The 12,542-nt window shown below is 51.9% G+C and overlaps 1 protein-coding gene across 1 annotated transcript in view; it reads right to left on the bottom strand.

Moving 5' to 3' along the window:
• Positions 1-12,542, bottom strand: part of DNAH2 (dynein axonemal heavy chain 2) — a gene marked incomplete at its 3' end in the record, with an annotated part of 158,236 nt that overhangs the window by 14,558 nt on the left and 131,136 nt on the right. Inside the window, exons 44-45 of the mRNA XM_075584607.1 lie at positions 8,963-9,099; positions 1,391-1,528 (exon numbers count right to left, since the gene is read on the bottom strand). Coding sequence (XP_075440722.1) covers positions 1,391-1,528; positions 8,963-9,099 — 275 coding nt within the window. The remainder of the gene's footprint in view (positions 1-1,390; positions 1,529-8,962; positions 9,100-12,542) is intronic.

Here is a 12,542-nt window from a genome sequence, read left to right on the forward strand (position 1 = left end):
CACACACACACACACACACACCCCTCTCACACACACATCCGCTGCAAGGTCTCCGCTTCTCCCTGCACACCGCGCCACGTTAGTCTCATTCCCCCTGTCCTGGCTCTCTCACACACACACACCCCTCTCTCACACACACACACACACACACACCCCTCTCTCACACACACCCCTCTCTCACACACACACACACCCCCCTCTCACACACACATCCGCTGCAGTGTCTCCGCTTCCCCCTGCACACCGCGCCACGTTAGTCTCATTCCCCGTCCCGGCTCTCACACACACACACCCCCTCTCACACACACACACACACCCCTCTCTCACACACACACACACACACACACACACACACACACACACACACACACACACACACACACACACCCCTCTCTCACACACACACCCCTCTCTCACACACACACCCCTCTCTCACACACACACACACACACCCTCTCTCACACACACACACACACACACACACCCCTCTCTCACACACACACCCCTCTCTCACACACACACACACACCCCCCTCTCACACACACATCCGCTGCAGGGTCTCCGCTTCCCCCTGCACACCGCGCCACGTTAGTCTCATTCCCCGTCCCGGCTCTCACACACACACACACCCCCCTCTCTCACACACACACACACACACACACACCCCCCTCTCTCACACACACACACACACACACCCCTCTCTCACACATACACCCCCCTCTCTCTCATCCGCTGCAGGGTCTCCGCTTCCCCCTGCACACCACGCCACGTTAGTCTCATTCCCCCGTCCCGGCTCTCACACACACACACACACACACACACACACACACACACACACACACACACACACACACACACACACACACACCCTCCCCTCTCTCTCACTCACCCCCTCCCCTCTCTCACACACACACACACACCCCTCTCTCACACACCCCTCTCTCACAAACACACCCCTCTCTCACACACACACACACACACCCCTCTCTCTCACACATCCCCCTCCCCTCTCTCACCCCCCCCTCTCACACACCCCCCTCCCCTCTCTCACACATACACCCTTCTCTCACACACACACACACACCCCCCTCCCCTCTCTCACACACCCACCTCCCCTCTCTCACACACCCCCATCCCGGTTCTCTTACTCACTCCCTTCTCCCCCCCAGCTCTCACTCCCCCCCACCCCGTCCCCTCTCTCTCTCACACACCCCTCCCCTCTCTCTCACTCCTTCCCCCGATCTGGCTCTCTCACTCCCCCCCACCCCGTCCCCTCTCTCTCTCACACTCTCCCTCCCCACTCTCGGCTCTCTCACTCTCGCCAACCCAGGTGTAGTCTGTGCAAACCATCTCCCCCTCCATCCGCCTTGGCTGTGTGGGCCCCTCATACCTTGTCTCTCTTCATTAACCACGACTGGACGTAGGGTCCCCACCCCAGGTTGGTGTGGTCTGTGTACACCATCCCGCAGCGGGACACCGTGGCCGGAGAGGCGACCGCCAGATCCGAAACTTCAAACAGCAGAGACACCTGCGCTGGGAGAGAGACCGCTCAGTGTCCCGCCTCTATATACAGGTGAGAGAGACCGCTCAGTGTCCCGCCTCTAGATACAGGTGAGAGAGAGATCGCTCAGTGTCCCGCCTCTATATACAGGTGAGAGAGATCGCTCAGTGTCCCGCCTCTATATACAGGTGAGAGAGATCGCTCAGTGTCCCGCCTCTATATACAGGTGAGAGAGACCGCTCAGTGTCCCGCCTCTATATACAGGTGAGAGAGACCGCTCAGTGTCCCGCCTCTATATACAGGTGAGAGAGATCGCTCAGTGTCCCGCCTCTATATACAGGTGAGAGAGACCGCTCAGTGTCCCGCCACTATATACAGGTGAGAGAGACCGCTCAGTGTCCCGCCTCTATATACAGGTGAGAGAGACCGCTCAGTGTCCCGCCTCTATATACAGGTGAGAGAGACCGCTCAGTGTCCCGCCTCTATATACAGGTGAGAGAGACCGCTCAGTGTCCCGCCTCTATATACAGGTGAGAGAGACCGCTCAGTGTCCCGCCACTATATACAGGTGAGAGAGACCGCTCAGTGTCCCGCCTTTATATACAGGTGAGAGAGACCGCTCAGTGTCCCGCCTCTATATACAGGTGAGAGAGACCGCTCAGTGTCCCCCTCTATATACAGGTGAGAGAGACCGCTCAGTGTCCCGCCTCTATATACAGGTGAGAGAGACCGCTCAGTGTCCCGCCTCTATATACAGGTGAGAGAGACCGCTCAGTGTCCCGCCTCTATATACAGGTGAGAGAGACCGCTCAGTGTCCCGCCTCTATATACAGGTGAGAGAGACCGCTCAGTGTCCCGCCTCTATATACAGGTGAGAGAGACCGCTCAGTGTCCCGCCTCTATATACAGGTGAGAGAGACCGCTCAGTGTCCCGCCTCTATATACAGGTGAGAGAGATCGCTCAGTGTCCCGCCTTTATATACAGGTGAGAGAGACCGCTCAGTGTCCCGCCTCTATATACAGGTGAGAGAGACCGCTCAGTGTCCCGCCTCTATATACAGGTGAGAGAGACCGCTCAGTGTCCCGCCTCTATATACAGGTGAGAGAGATCGCTCAGTGTCCCGCCTCTATATACAGGTGAGAGAGACCGCTCAGTGTCCCGCCTCTATATACAGGTGAGAGAGATCGCTCAGTGTCCCGCCTCTATATACAGGTGAGAGAGACCGCTCAGTGTCCCGCCTCTATATACAGGTGAGAGAGACCGCTCAGTGTCCCGCCTCTATATACAGGTGAGAGAGACCGCTCAGTGTCCCGCCTCTATATACAGGTGAGAGAGACCGCTCAGTGTCCCGCCTCTATATACAGGTGAGAGAGACCGCTCAGTGTCCCGCCTCTATATACAGGTGAGAGAGAGATCGCTCAGTGTCCCGCCTCTATATACAGGTGAGAGAGACCGCTCAGTGTCCCGCCTCTATATACAGGTGAGAGAGACCGCTCAGTGTCCCGCCTCTATATACAGGTGAGAGAGACCGCTCAGTGTCCCGCCTCTATATACAGGTGAGAGAGACCGCTCAGTGTCCCGCCTCTATATACAGGTGAGAGAGACCGCTCAGTGTCCCGCCTCTATATACAGGTGAGAGAGATCGCTCAGTGTCCCGCCTCTATATACAGGTGAGAGAGATCGCTCAGTGTCCCGCCTCTATATACAGGTGAGAGAGACCGCTCAGTGTCCCGCCTCTATATACAGGTGAGAGAGACCGCTCAGTGTCCCGCCTATATATACAGGTGAGAGAGACCGCTCAGTGTCCCGCCTCTATATACAGGTGAGAGAGATCGCTCAGTGTCCCGCCTCTATATACAGGTGAGAGAGATCGCTCAGTGTCCCGCCTCTATATATAGGTGAGAGAGACCGCTCAGTGTCCCGCCTCTATATACAGGTGAGAGAGACCGCTCAGTGTCCCGCCTCTATATACAGGTGAGAGAGACCGCTCAGTGTCCCGCCTCTATATACAGGTGAGAGAGATCGCTCAGTGTCCCGCCTCTATATACAGGTGAGAGAGACCGCTCAGTGTCCCGCCTCTATATACAGGTGAGAGAGACCGCTCAGTGTCCCGCCTCTATATACAGGTGAGAGAGACCGCTCAGTGTCCCGCCTCTATATACAGGTGAGAGAGACCGCTCAGTGTCCCGCCTCTATACACAGGTGAGAGAGATCGCTCAGTGTCCCGCCTTTATATACAGGTGAGAGAGACCGCTCAGTGTCCCGCCTCTATATACAGGTGAGAGAGATCGCTCAGTGTCCCGCCTTTATATACAGGTGAGAGAGACCGCTCAGTGTCCCGCCTCTATATACAGGTGAGAGAGATCGCTCAGTGTCCCGCCTCTATATACAGGTGAGAGAGACCGCTCAGTGTCCCGCCTCTATATACAGGTGAGAGAGACCGCTCAGTGTCCCGCCTCTATATACAGGTGAGAGAGATCGCTCAGTGTCCCGCCTTTATATACAGGTGAGAGAGAGACCGCTCAGTGCCCCGCCTCTATATACAGGTGAGAGAAACCGCTCAGTGTCCCGCCTTTATATACAGGTGAGAGAGACCGCTCAGTGTCCCGCCCTTTATATACAGGTGAGAGAGACCGATCAGTGTCCCGCCTCTATATACAGGTGAGAGAGACCGCTCAGTGTCCCCCTCTATATACAGGTGAGAGAGAGATCGCTCAGTGTCCCGCCTCTATATACAGGTGAGAGACCGCTCAGTGTCCCGCCTCTATATACAGGTGAGAGAGATTGCTCAGTGTCCCGCCTCTATATACAGGTGAGAGAGATCGCTCAGTGTCCCGCCTTTATATACAGGTGAGAGAGACCGCTCAGTGTCCCGCCTCTATATACAGGTGAGAGAGACCGCTCAGTGTCCCGCCTCTATATACAGGTGAGAGAGACCGCTCAGTGTCCCGCCTCTATATACAGGTGAGAGAGATCGCTCAGTGTCCCGCCTCTATATACAGGTGAGAGAGATCGCTCAGTGTCCCGCCTCTATATACAGGTGAGAGAGACCGCTCAGTGTCCCGCCTCTATATACAGGTGAGAGAGACCGCTCAGTGTCCCGCCTATATATACAGGTGAGAGAGACCGCTCAGTGTCCCGCCTCTATATACAGGTGAGAGAGATCGCTCAGTGTCCCGCCTCTATATACAGGTGAGAGAGATCGCTCAGTGTCCCGCCTCTATATACAGGTGAGAGAGACCGCTCAGTGTCCCGCCTCTATATACAGGTGAGAGAGATCGCTCAGTGTCCCGCCTCTATATACAGGTGAGAGAGACCGCTCAGTGTCCCGCCTCTATATACAGGTGAGAGAGACCGCTCAGTGTCCCGCCTCTATATACAGGTGAGAGAGATCGCTCAGTGTCCCGCCTCTATATACAGGTGAGAGAGACCGCTCAGTGTCCCGCCTCTATATACAGGTGAGAGAGATCGCTCAGTGTCCCGCCTCTATATATAGGTGAGAGAGACCGCTCAGTGTCCCGCCTCTATATACAGGTGAGAGAGACCGCTCAGTGTCCCGCCTCTATATACAGGTGAGAGAGACCGCTCAGTGTCCCGCCTCTATATACAGGTGAGAGAGATCGCTCAGTGTCCCGCCTTTATATACAGGTGAGAGAGACCGCTCAGTGTCCCGCCTCTATATACAGGTGAGAGAGACCGCTCAGTGTCCCGCCTCTATATACAGGTGAGAGAGACCGCTCAGTGTCCCGCCTCTATATACAGGTGAGAGAGACCGCTCAGTGTCCCGCCTCTATACACAGGTGAGAGAGATCGCTCAGTGTCCCGCCTTTATATACAGGTGAGAGAGAGACCGCTCAGTGTCCCGCCTCTATATACAGGTGAGAGAGACCACTCAGTGTCCCGCCTCTATATACAGGTGAGAGAGACCGCTCAGTGTCCCGCCTCTATATACAGGTGAGAGAGATCGCTCAGTGTCCCGCCTCTATATACAGGTGAGAGAGATCGCTCAGTGTCCCGCCTCTATATACAGGTGAGAGAGACCGCTCAGTGTCCCGCCTCTATATACAGGTGAGAGAGACCGCTCAGTGTCCCGCCTCTATATACAGGTGAGAGAGATCGCTCAGTGTCCCGCCTTTATATACAGGTGAGAGAGAGACCGCTCAGTGCCCCGCCTCTATATACAGGTGAGAGAAACCGCTCAGTGTCCCGCCTTTATATACAGGTGAGAGAGACCGCTCAGTGTCCCGCCCTTTATATACAGGTGAGAGAGACCGATCAGTGTCCCGCCTCTATATACAGGTGAGAGAGACCGCTCAGTGTCCCCCTCTATATACAGGTGAGAGAGAGATCGCTCAGTGTCCCGCCTCTATATACAGGTGAGAGACCGCTCAGTGTCCCGCCTCTATATACAGGTGAGAGAGATTGCTCAGTGTCCCGCCTCTATATACAGGTGAGAGAGATCGCTCAGTGTCCCGCCTTTATATACAGGTGAGAGAGACCGCTCAGTGTCCCGCCTCTATATACAGGTGAGAGAGACCGCTCAGTGTCCCGCCTCTATATACAGGTGAGAGAGACCGCTCAGTGTCCCGCCTCTATATACAGGTGAGAGAGACCGCTCAGTGTCCCGCCTCTATATACAGGTGAGAGAGATCGCTCAGTGTCCCGCCTTTATATACAGGTGAGAGAGAGACCGCTCAGTGTCCCGCCTCTATATACAGGTGAGAGAGACCACTCAGTGTCCCGCCTTTATATACAGGTGAGAGAGACCGCTCAGTGTCCCGCCCTTTATATACAGGTGAGAGAGACCGCTCAGTGGACCGCCTCTATATACAGGTGAGAGAGACCGCTCAGTGTCCCGCCTCTATATACAGGTGAGAGAGACCGCTCAGTGTCCCGCCTCTATATACAGGTGAGAGAGATCGCTCAGTGTCCCGCCTTTATATACAGGTGAGAGAGAGACCGCTCAGTGTCCCGCCTCTATATACAGGTGAGAGAGACCACTCAGTGTCCCGCCTTTATATACAGGTGAGAGAGACCGCTCAGTGTCCCGCCTTTATATACAGGTGAGAGAGACCGCTCAGTGTCCCGCCCTCTATATACAGGTGAGAGAGACCGCTCAGTGTCCCGCCTCTATATACAGGTGAGAGAGAGATCGCTCAGTGTCCCGCCTCTATATACAGGTGAGAGAGAGATCGCTCAGTGTCCCGCCTCTATATACAGGTGAGAGAGACCGCTCAGTGTCCCGCCTCTATATACAGGTGAGAGAGACCGCTCAGTGTCCCGCCTCTATATACAGGTGAGAGAGACCGCTCAGTGTCCCGCCTCTATATACAGGTGAGAGAGACCGCTCAGTGTCCCGCCTCTATATACAGGTGAGAGAGATCGCTCAGTGTCCCGCCTCTATATACAGGTGAGAGAGACCGCTCAGTGTCCCGCCTCTATATACAGGTGAGAGAGACCGCTCAGTGTCCCGCCTCTATATACAGGTGAGAGAGATCGCTCAGTGTCCCGCCTGTATATACAGGCGAGAGAGACCGCTCAGTGTCCCGCCTCTATATACAGGTGAGAGAGACCGCTCAGTGTCCCGCCTCTATATGACAGATAGCTGCGTGCCTGTATATACAGCTGCGTGACAGATAGCCGCGTGCCTGTATATACAGCTGCGTGACAGATAGCCGCGTGCCTGTATATACAGCTGCGTGACAGATAGCCGCGTGCCTGTATATACAGCTGCGTGCCTGTATATACAGCTGCGTGACAGATAGCCGGGTGCCTGTATATACAGCTGCGTGCCTGTATATACAGCTGCGTGACAGATAGCTGCGTGCCTGTATATACAGCTGCGTGACAGATAGCCGCGTGCCTGTATATACAGCTGCGTGCCTGTATATACAGCTGCGTGACAGATAGCTGCGTGCCTGTATATACAGCTGCGTGACAGATAGCTGCGTGCCTGTATATACAGCTGCGTGACAGATAGCCGCGTGCCTGTATATACAGCTGCGTGACAGATAGCTGCGTGCCTGTATATACAGCTGCGTGCCTGTATATACAGCTGCGTGACAGATAGCTGCGTGCCTGTATATACAGCTGCGTGCCTGTATATACAGCTGCGTGCCAGATAGCTGCGTGCCTGTATATACAGCTGCGTGCCTGTATATACAGCTGCGTGACAGATAGCCGCGTGCCTGTATATACAGCTGCGTGCCTGTATATACAGCTGCGTGACAGATAGCCGCGTGCCTGTATATACAGCTGCGTGACAGATAGCCGCGTGCCTGTATATACAGCTGCGTGCCTGTATATACAGCTGCGTGACAGATAGCTGCGTGCCTGTATATACAGCTGCGTGACAGATAGCTGCGTGCCTGTATATACAGCCGCGTGCCTGTATATACAGCTGCGTGACAGATAGCCGCGTGCCTGTATATACAGCTGCGTGACAGATAGCCGCGTGCCTGTATATACAGCTGCGTGACAGATAGCCGCGTGCCTGTATATACAGCTGCGTGACAGATAGCTGCGTGCCTGTATATACAGCTGCGTGACAGATAGCTGCGTGCCTGAATATACAGCTGCGTGCCTGTATATACAGCTGCGTGCCAGATAGCTGCGTGCCTGTATATACAGCTGCGTGCCTGTATATACAGCTGCGTGCCAGATAGCTGCGTGCCTGTATATACAGCTGCGTGCCTGTATATACAGCTGCGTGCCTGTATATACAGCTGCGTGCCTGTATATACAGCTGCGTGACAGATAGCTGCGTGCCTGTATATACAGCTGCGTGCCTGTATATATAGCTGCGTGCCTGTATATACAGCTGCGTGCCTGTATATACAGCTGCGTGACAGATAGCTGCGTGCCTGTATATACAGCTGCGTGCCTGTATATACAGCTGCGTGCCAGATAGCTGCGTGCCTGTATATACAGCTGCGTGCCTGTATATACAGCTGCGTGCCTGTATATACAGCTGCGTGCCTGTATATACAGCTGCGTGACAGATAGCTGCGTGCCTGTATATACAGCTGCGTGCCTGTATATACAGCTGCGTGCCAGATAGCTGCGTGCCTGTATATACAGCTGCGTGCCTGTATATACAGCTGCGTGCCTGTATATACAGCTGCGTGACAGATAGCTGCGTGCCTGTATATACAGCTGCGTGCCTGTATATACAGCTGCGTGCCTGTATATACAGCTGCGTGCCAGATAGCTGCGTGCCTGTATATACAGCTGCGTGCCTGTATATACAGCTGCGTGCCTGTATATACAGCTGCGTGACAGATAGCTGCGTGCCTGTATATACAGCTGCGTGCCTGTATATACAGCTGCGTGCCTGTATATACAGCTGCGTGCCAGATAGCTGCGTGCCTGTATATACAGCTGCGTGCCTGTATATACAGCTGCGTGCCTGTATATACAGCTGCGTGCCTGTATATACAGCTGCGTGACAGATAGCTCACCTGCTCGGGCATGGCGATCCGCTCCCCATTGATGAGCGTCAGGACTTTGTTATCATCCATCACAGAATTCATACTTTCTATCCACAGCGTGTCCACCGGCCCGTCAAACACGATCCACTTCTCATCCGCGCGCTCGTCTGCCGGGGAAACGCAGAGAGAGAGTGTCAGCTCCCCGGCCTAAACTAGCTCACAGCCCTACTACCTTCACTGTATATACAGGTGAGAGCTCAGTCTCTCCTCTCTCTGTATATACAGGTGATAGATAGCTCAGTCTCCCCTCTCTCTGTATATACAGGTGATAGATAGCTCAGTCTCTCCTCTCTCTGTACTGTATATACAGGTGATAGATAGCTCAGTCTCCCCTCTCTCTGTATATACAGGTGATAGATATCTCAGTCTCTCCTCTCTCCGTATATACAGGTGATAGCTCAGTCTCTCCTCTCTCTGTATATACAGGTGATAGATATCTCAGCCTCTCCTCTCTCTGTATATACAGGTGATAGATAGCTCAGTCTCCCCTCTCTCTGTATATACAGGTGATAGATAGCTCAGTCTCTCCCCTCTCTGTATATACAGGTGATAGATAGCTCAGTCTCCCCTCTCTCTGTATATACAGGTGATAGATAGCTCAGTCTCTCCCCTCTCTGTATATACAGGTGATAGATAGCTCAGTCTCCCCTCTCTCTGTATATACAGGTGATAGATATCTCAGTCTCTCCTCTCTCTGTATATACAGGTGATAGCTCAGTCTCTCCTCTCTCTGTATATACAGGTGATAGATATCTCAGCCTCTCCTCTCTCTGTATATACAGGTGATAGATAGCTCAGTCTCTCCCCTCTCTGTATATACAGGTGATAGATAGCTCAGTCTCCCCTCTCTCTGTATATACAGGTGATAGATATCTCAGTCTCTCCCCTCTCTGTATATACAGGTGATAGCTCAGTCTCTCCTCTCTCTGTATATACAGGTGATAGATATCTCAGCCTCTCCTCTCTCTGTATATACAGGTGATAGATAGCTCAGTCTCTCCTCTCTCTGTATATACAGGTGATAGATAGCTCAGTCTCTCCTCTCTCTGTATATACAGGTGATAGATAGCTCAGTCTCCCCTTTCTCTGTATATACAGGTGATAGATAGCTCAGTCTCCGCTCTCTCTGTATATACAGGTGAGATATAGCTCAGTCTCTCCTCTCTCTGTATATACAGGTGATAGATAGCTCAGTCTCCGCTCTCTCTGTATATACAGGTGAGATATAGCTCAGTCTCTCCTCTCTCTGTATATACAGGTGATAGATAGCTCAGCCTCTCCTCTCTCTGTATATACAGGTGAGATATAGCGCAGTCTCTCCTCTCTCTGTATATACAGGTGATAGATATGTCAGTCTCCCCTCTCTCTGTATATACAGGTGATAGATATCTCAGTCTCTCCTCACTCTGTATATACAGGTGATAGATAGCTCAGTCTCTCCTCTCTCTCTGTATATACAGGTGATAGATATGTCAGTCTCTCCTCTCTCTGTATATACAGGTGATAGATAGCTCAGTCTCTCCTCTCTCTGTATATACATGTGATAGATAGCTCAGTCTCTCCTCTCTCTGTATATACAGGTGATAGCTCAGTCTCTCCTCTCTGTATATACAGGTGATAGATAGCTCAGTCTCCCCTCTCTCTGTATATACAGGTGATAGATATCTCAGTCTCTCCTCTCTCCGTATATACAGGTGATAGCTCAGTCTCTCCTCTCTCTGTATATACAGGTGATAGATATCTCAGCCTCTCCTCTCTCTGTATATACAGGTGATAGATAGCTCAGTCTCCCCTCTCTCTGTATATACAGGTGATAGATAGCTCAGTCTCTCCCCTCTCTGTATATACAGGTGATAGATAGCTCAGTCTCCCCTCTCTCTGTATATACAGGTGATAGATAGCTCAGTCTCTCCCCTCTCTGTATATACAGGTGATAGATAGCTCAGTCTCCCCTCTCTCTGTATATACAGGTGATAGATATCTCAGTCTCTCCTCTCTCTGTATATACAGGTGATAGCTCAGTCTCTCCTCTCTCTGTATATACAGGTGATAGATATCTCAGCCTCTCCTCTCTCTGTATATACAGGTGATAGATAGCTCAGTCTCTCCCCTCTCTGTATATACAGGTGATAGATAGCTCAGTCTCCCCTCTCTCTGTATATACAGGTGATAGATATCTCAGTCTCTCCCCTCTCTGTATATACAGGTGATAGCTCAGTCTCTCCTCTCTCTGTATATACAGGTGATAGATATCTCAGCCTCTCCTCTCTCTGTATATACAGGTGATAGATAGCTCAGTCTCTCCTCTCTCTGTATATACAGGTGATAGATAGCTCAGTCTCTCCTCTCTCTGTATATACAGGTGATAGATAGCTCAGTCTCCCCTTTCTCTGTATATACAGGTGATAGATAGCTCAGTCTCCGCTCTCTCTGTATATACAGGTGAGATATAGCTCAGTCTCTCCTCTCTCTGTATATACAGGTGATAGATAGCTCAGTCTCCGCTCTCTCTGTATATACAGGTGAGATATAGCTCAGTCTCTCCTCTCTCTGTATATACAGGTGATAGATAGCTCAGCCTCTCCTCTCTCTGTATATACAGGTGAGATATAGCGCAGTCTCTCCTCTCTCTGTATATACAGGTGATAGATATGTCAGTCTCCCCTCTCTCTGTATATACAGGTGATAGATATCTCAGTCTCTCCTCACTCTGTATATACAGGTGATAGATAGCTCAGTCTCTCCTCTCTCTCTGTATATACAGGTGATAGATATGTCAGTCTCTCCTCTCTCTGTATATACAGGTGATAGATAGCTCAGTCTCTCCTCTCTCTGTATATACATGTGATAGATAGCTCAGTCTCTCCTCTCTCTGTATATACAGGTGATAGATAGCTCAGTCTCTCCTCTCTCTGTATATACAGGTGATAGATATGTCAGTCTCTCCTCTCTCTGTATATACAGGTGATAGATAGCTCAGTCTCTCCTCTCTCTGTATATACATGTGATAGATAGCTCAGTCTCTCCTCTCTCTGTATATACAGGTGATAGATAGCTCAGTCTCTCCTCTCTCTGTATATACAGGTGATAGATAGCTGGATTCTACTATCAATTGCTACAGATTTTAAAACGTATTAATTGGTATGTCTCCTTCAATGTGCAAGATCCTAAAATTTAATTAACAATTTGGTGTGTCTGAGTTGATTAGGCAGACCCCTCCCTTAATTGTTAGTCAATGTGACTGTGTTTTAGAGTACTTAAGGCAGGATACCTTGGCTGTGAGCCATACGGCTGTGTGTAACATTTAAGTGTGTGGAGTAAGGCCTGGGACCCGCTGCGCCCGGTGGCGCGGGCGGTCACACGCGAGTTCCCCACCAGCAGGGGAATCCTCTCGAGCCGGTCCCGGTCCCCCCTGGCTGCACAGCTCACTACACGCTGTGGCGCGTCAGCCGCTAGGGGATACAAGAGAATGGTGATCCCTAGCGTTGACGCGTCACGTGGTGTGGTTGTGAGCCAATGAGGAGGGGAGGCTTCGGGAGGAGGAGGCTTC

The sequence above is a fragment of the Ascaphus truei genome, unplaced genomic scaffold (genome assembly GCF_040206685.1).
Source record: "Ascaphus truei isolate aAscTru1 unplaced genomic scaffold, aAscTru1.hap1 HAP1_SCAFFOLD_673, whole genome shotgun sequence".
NCBI classification, from domain to species: Eukaryota; Metazoa; Chordata; class Amphibia; order Anura; family Ascaphidae; genus Ascaphus; species Ascaphus truei.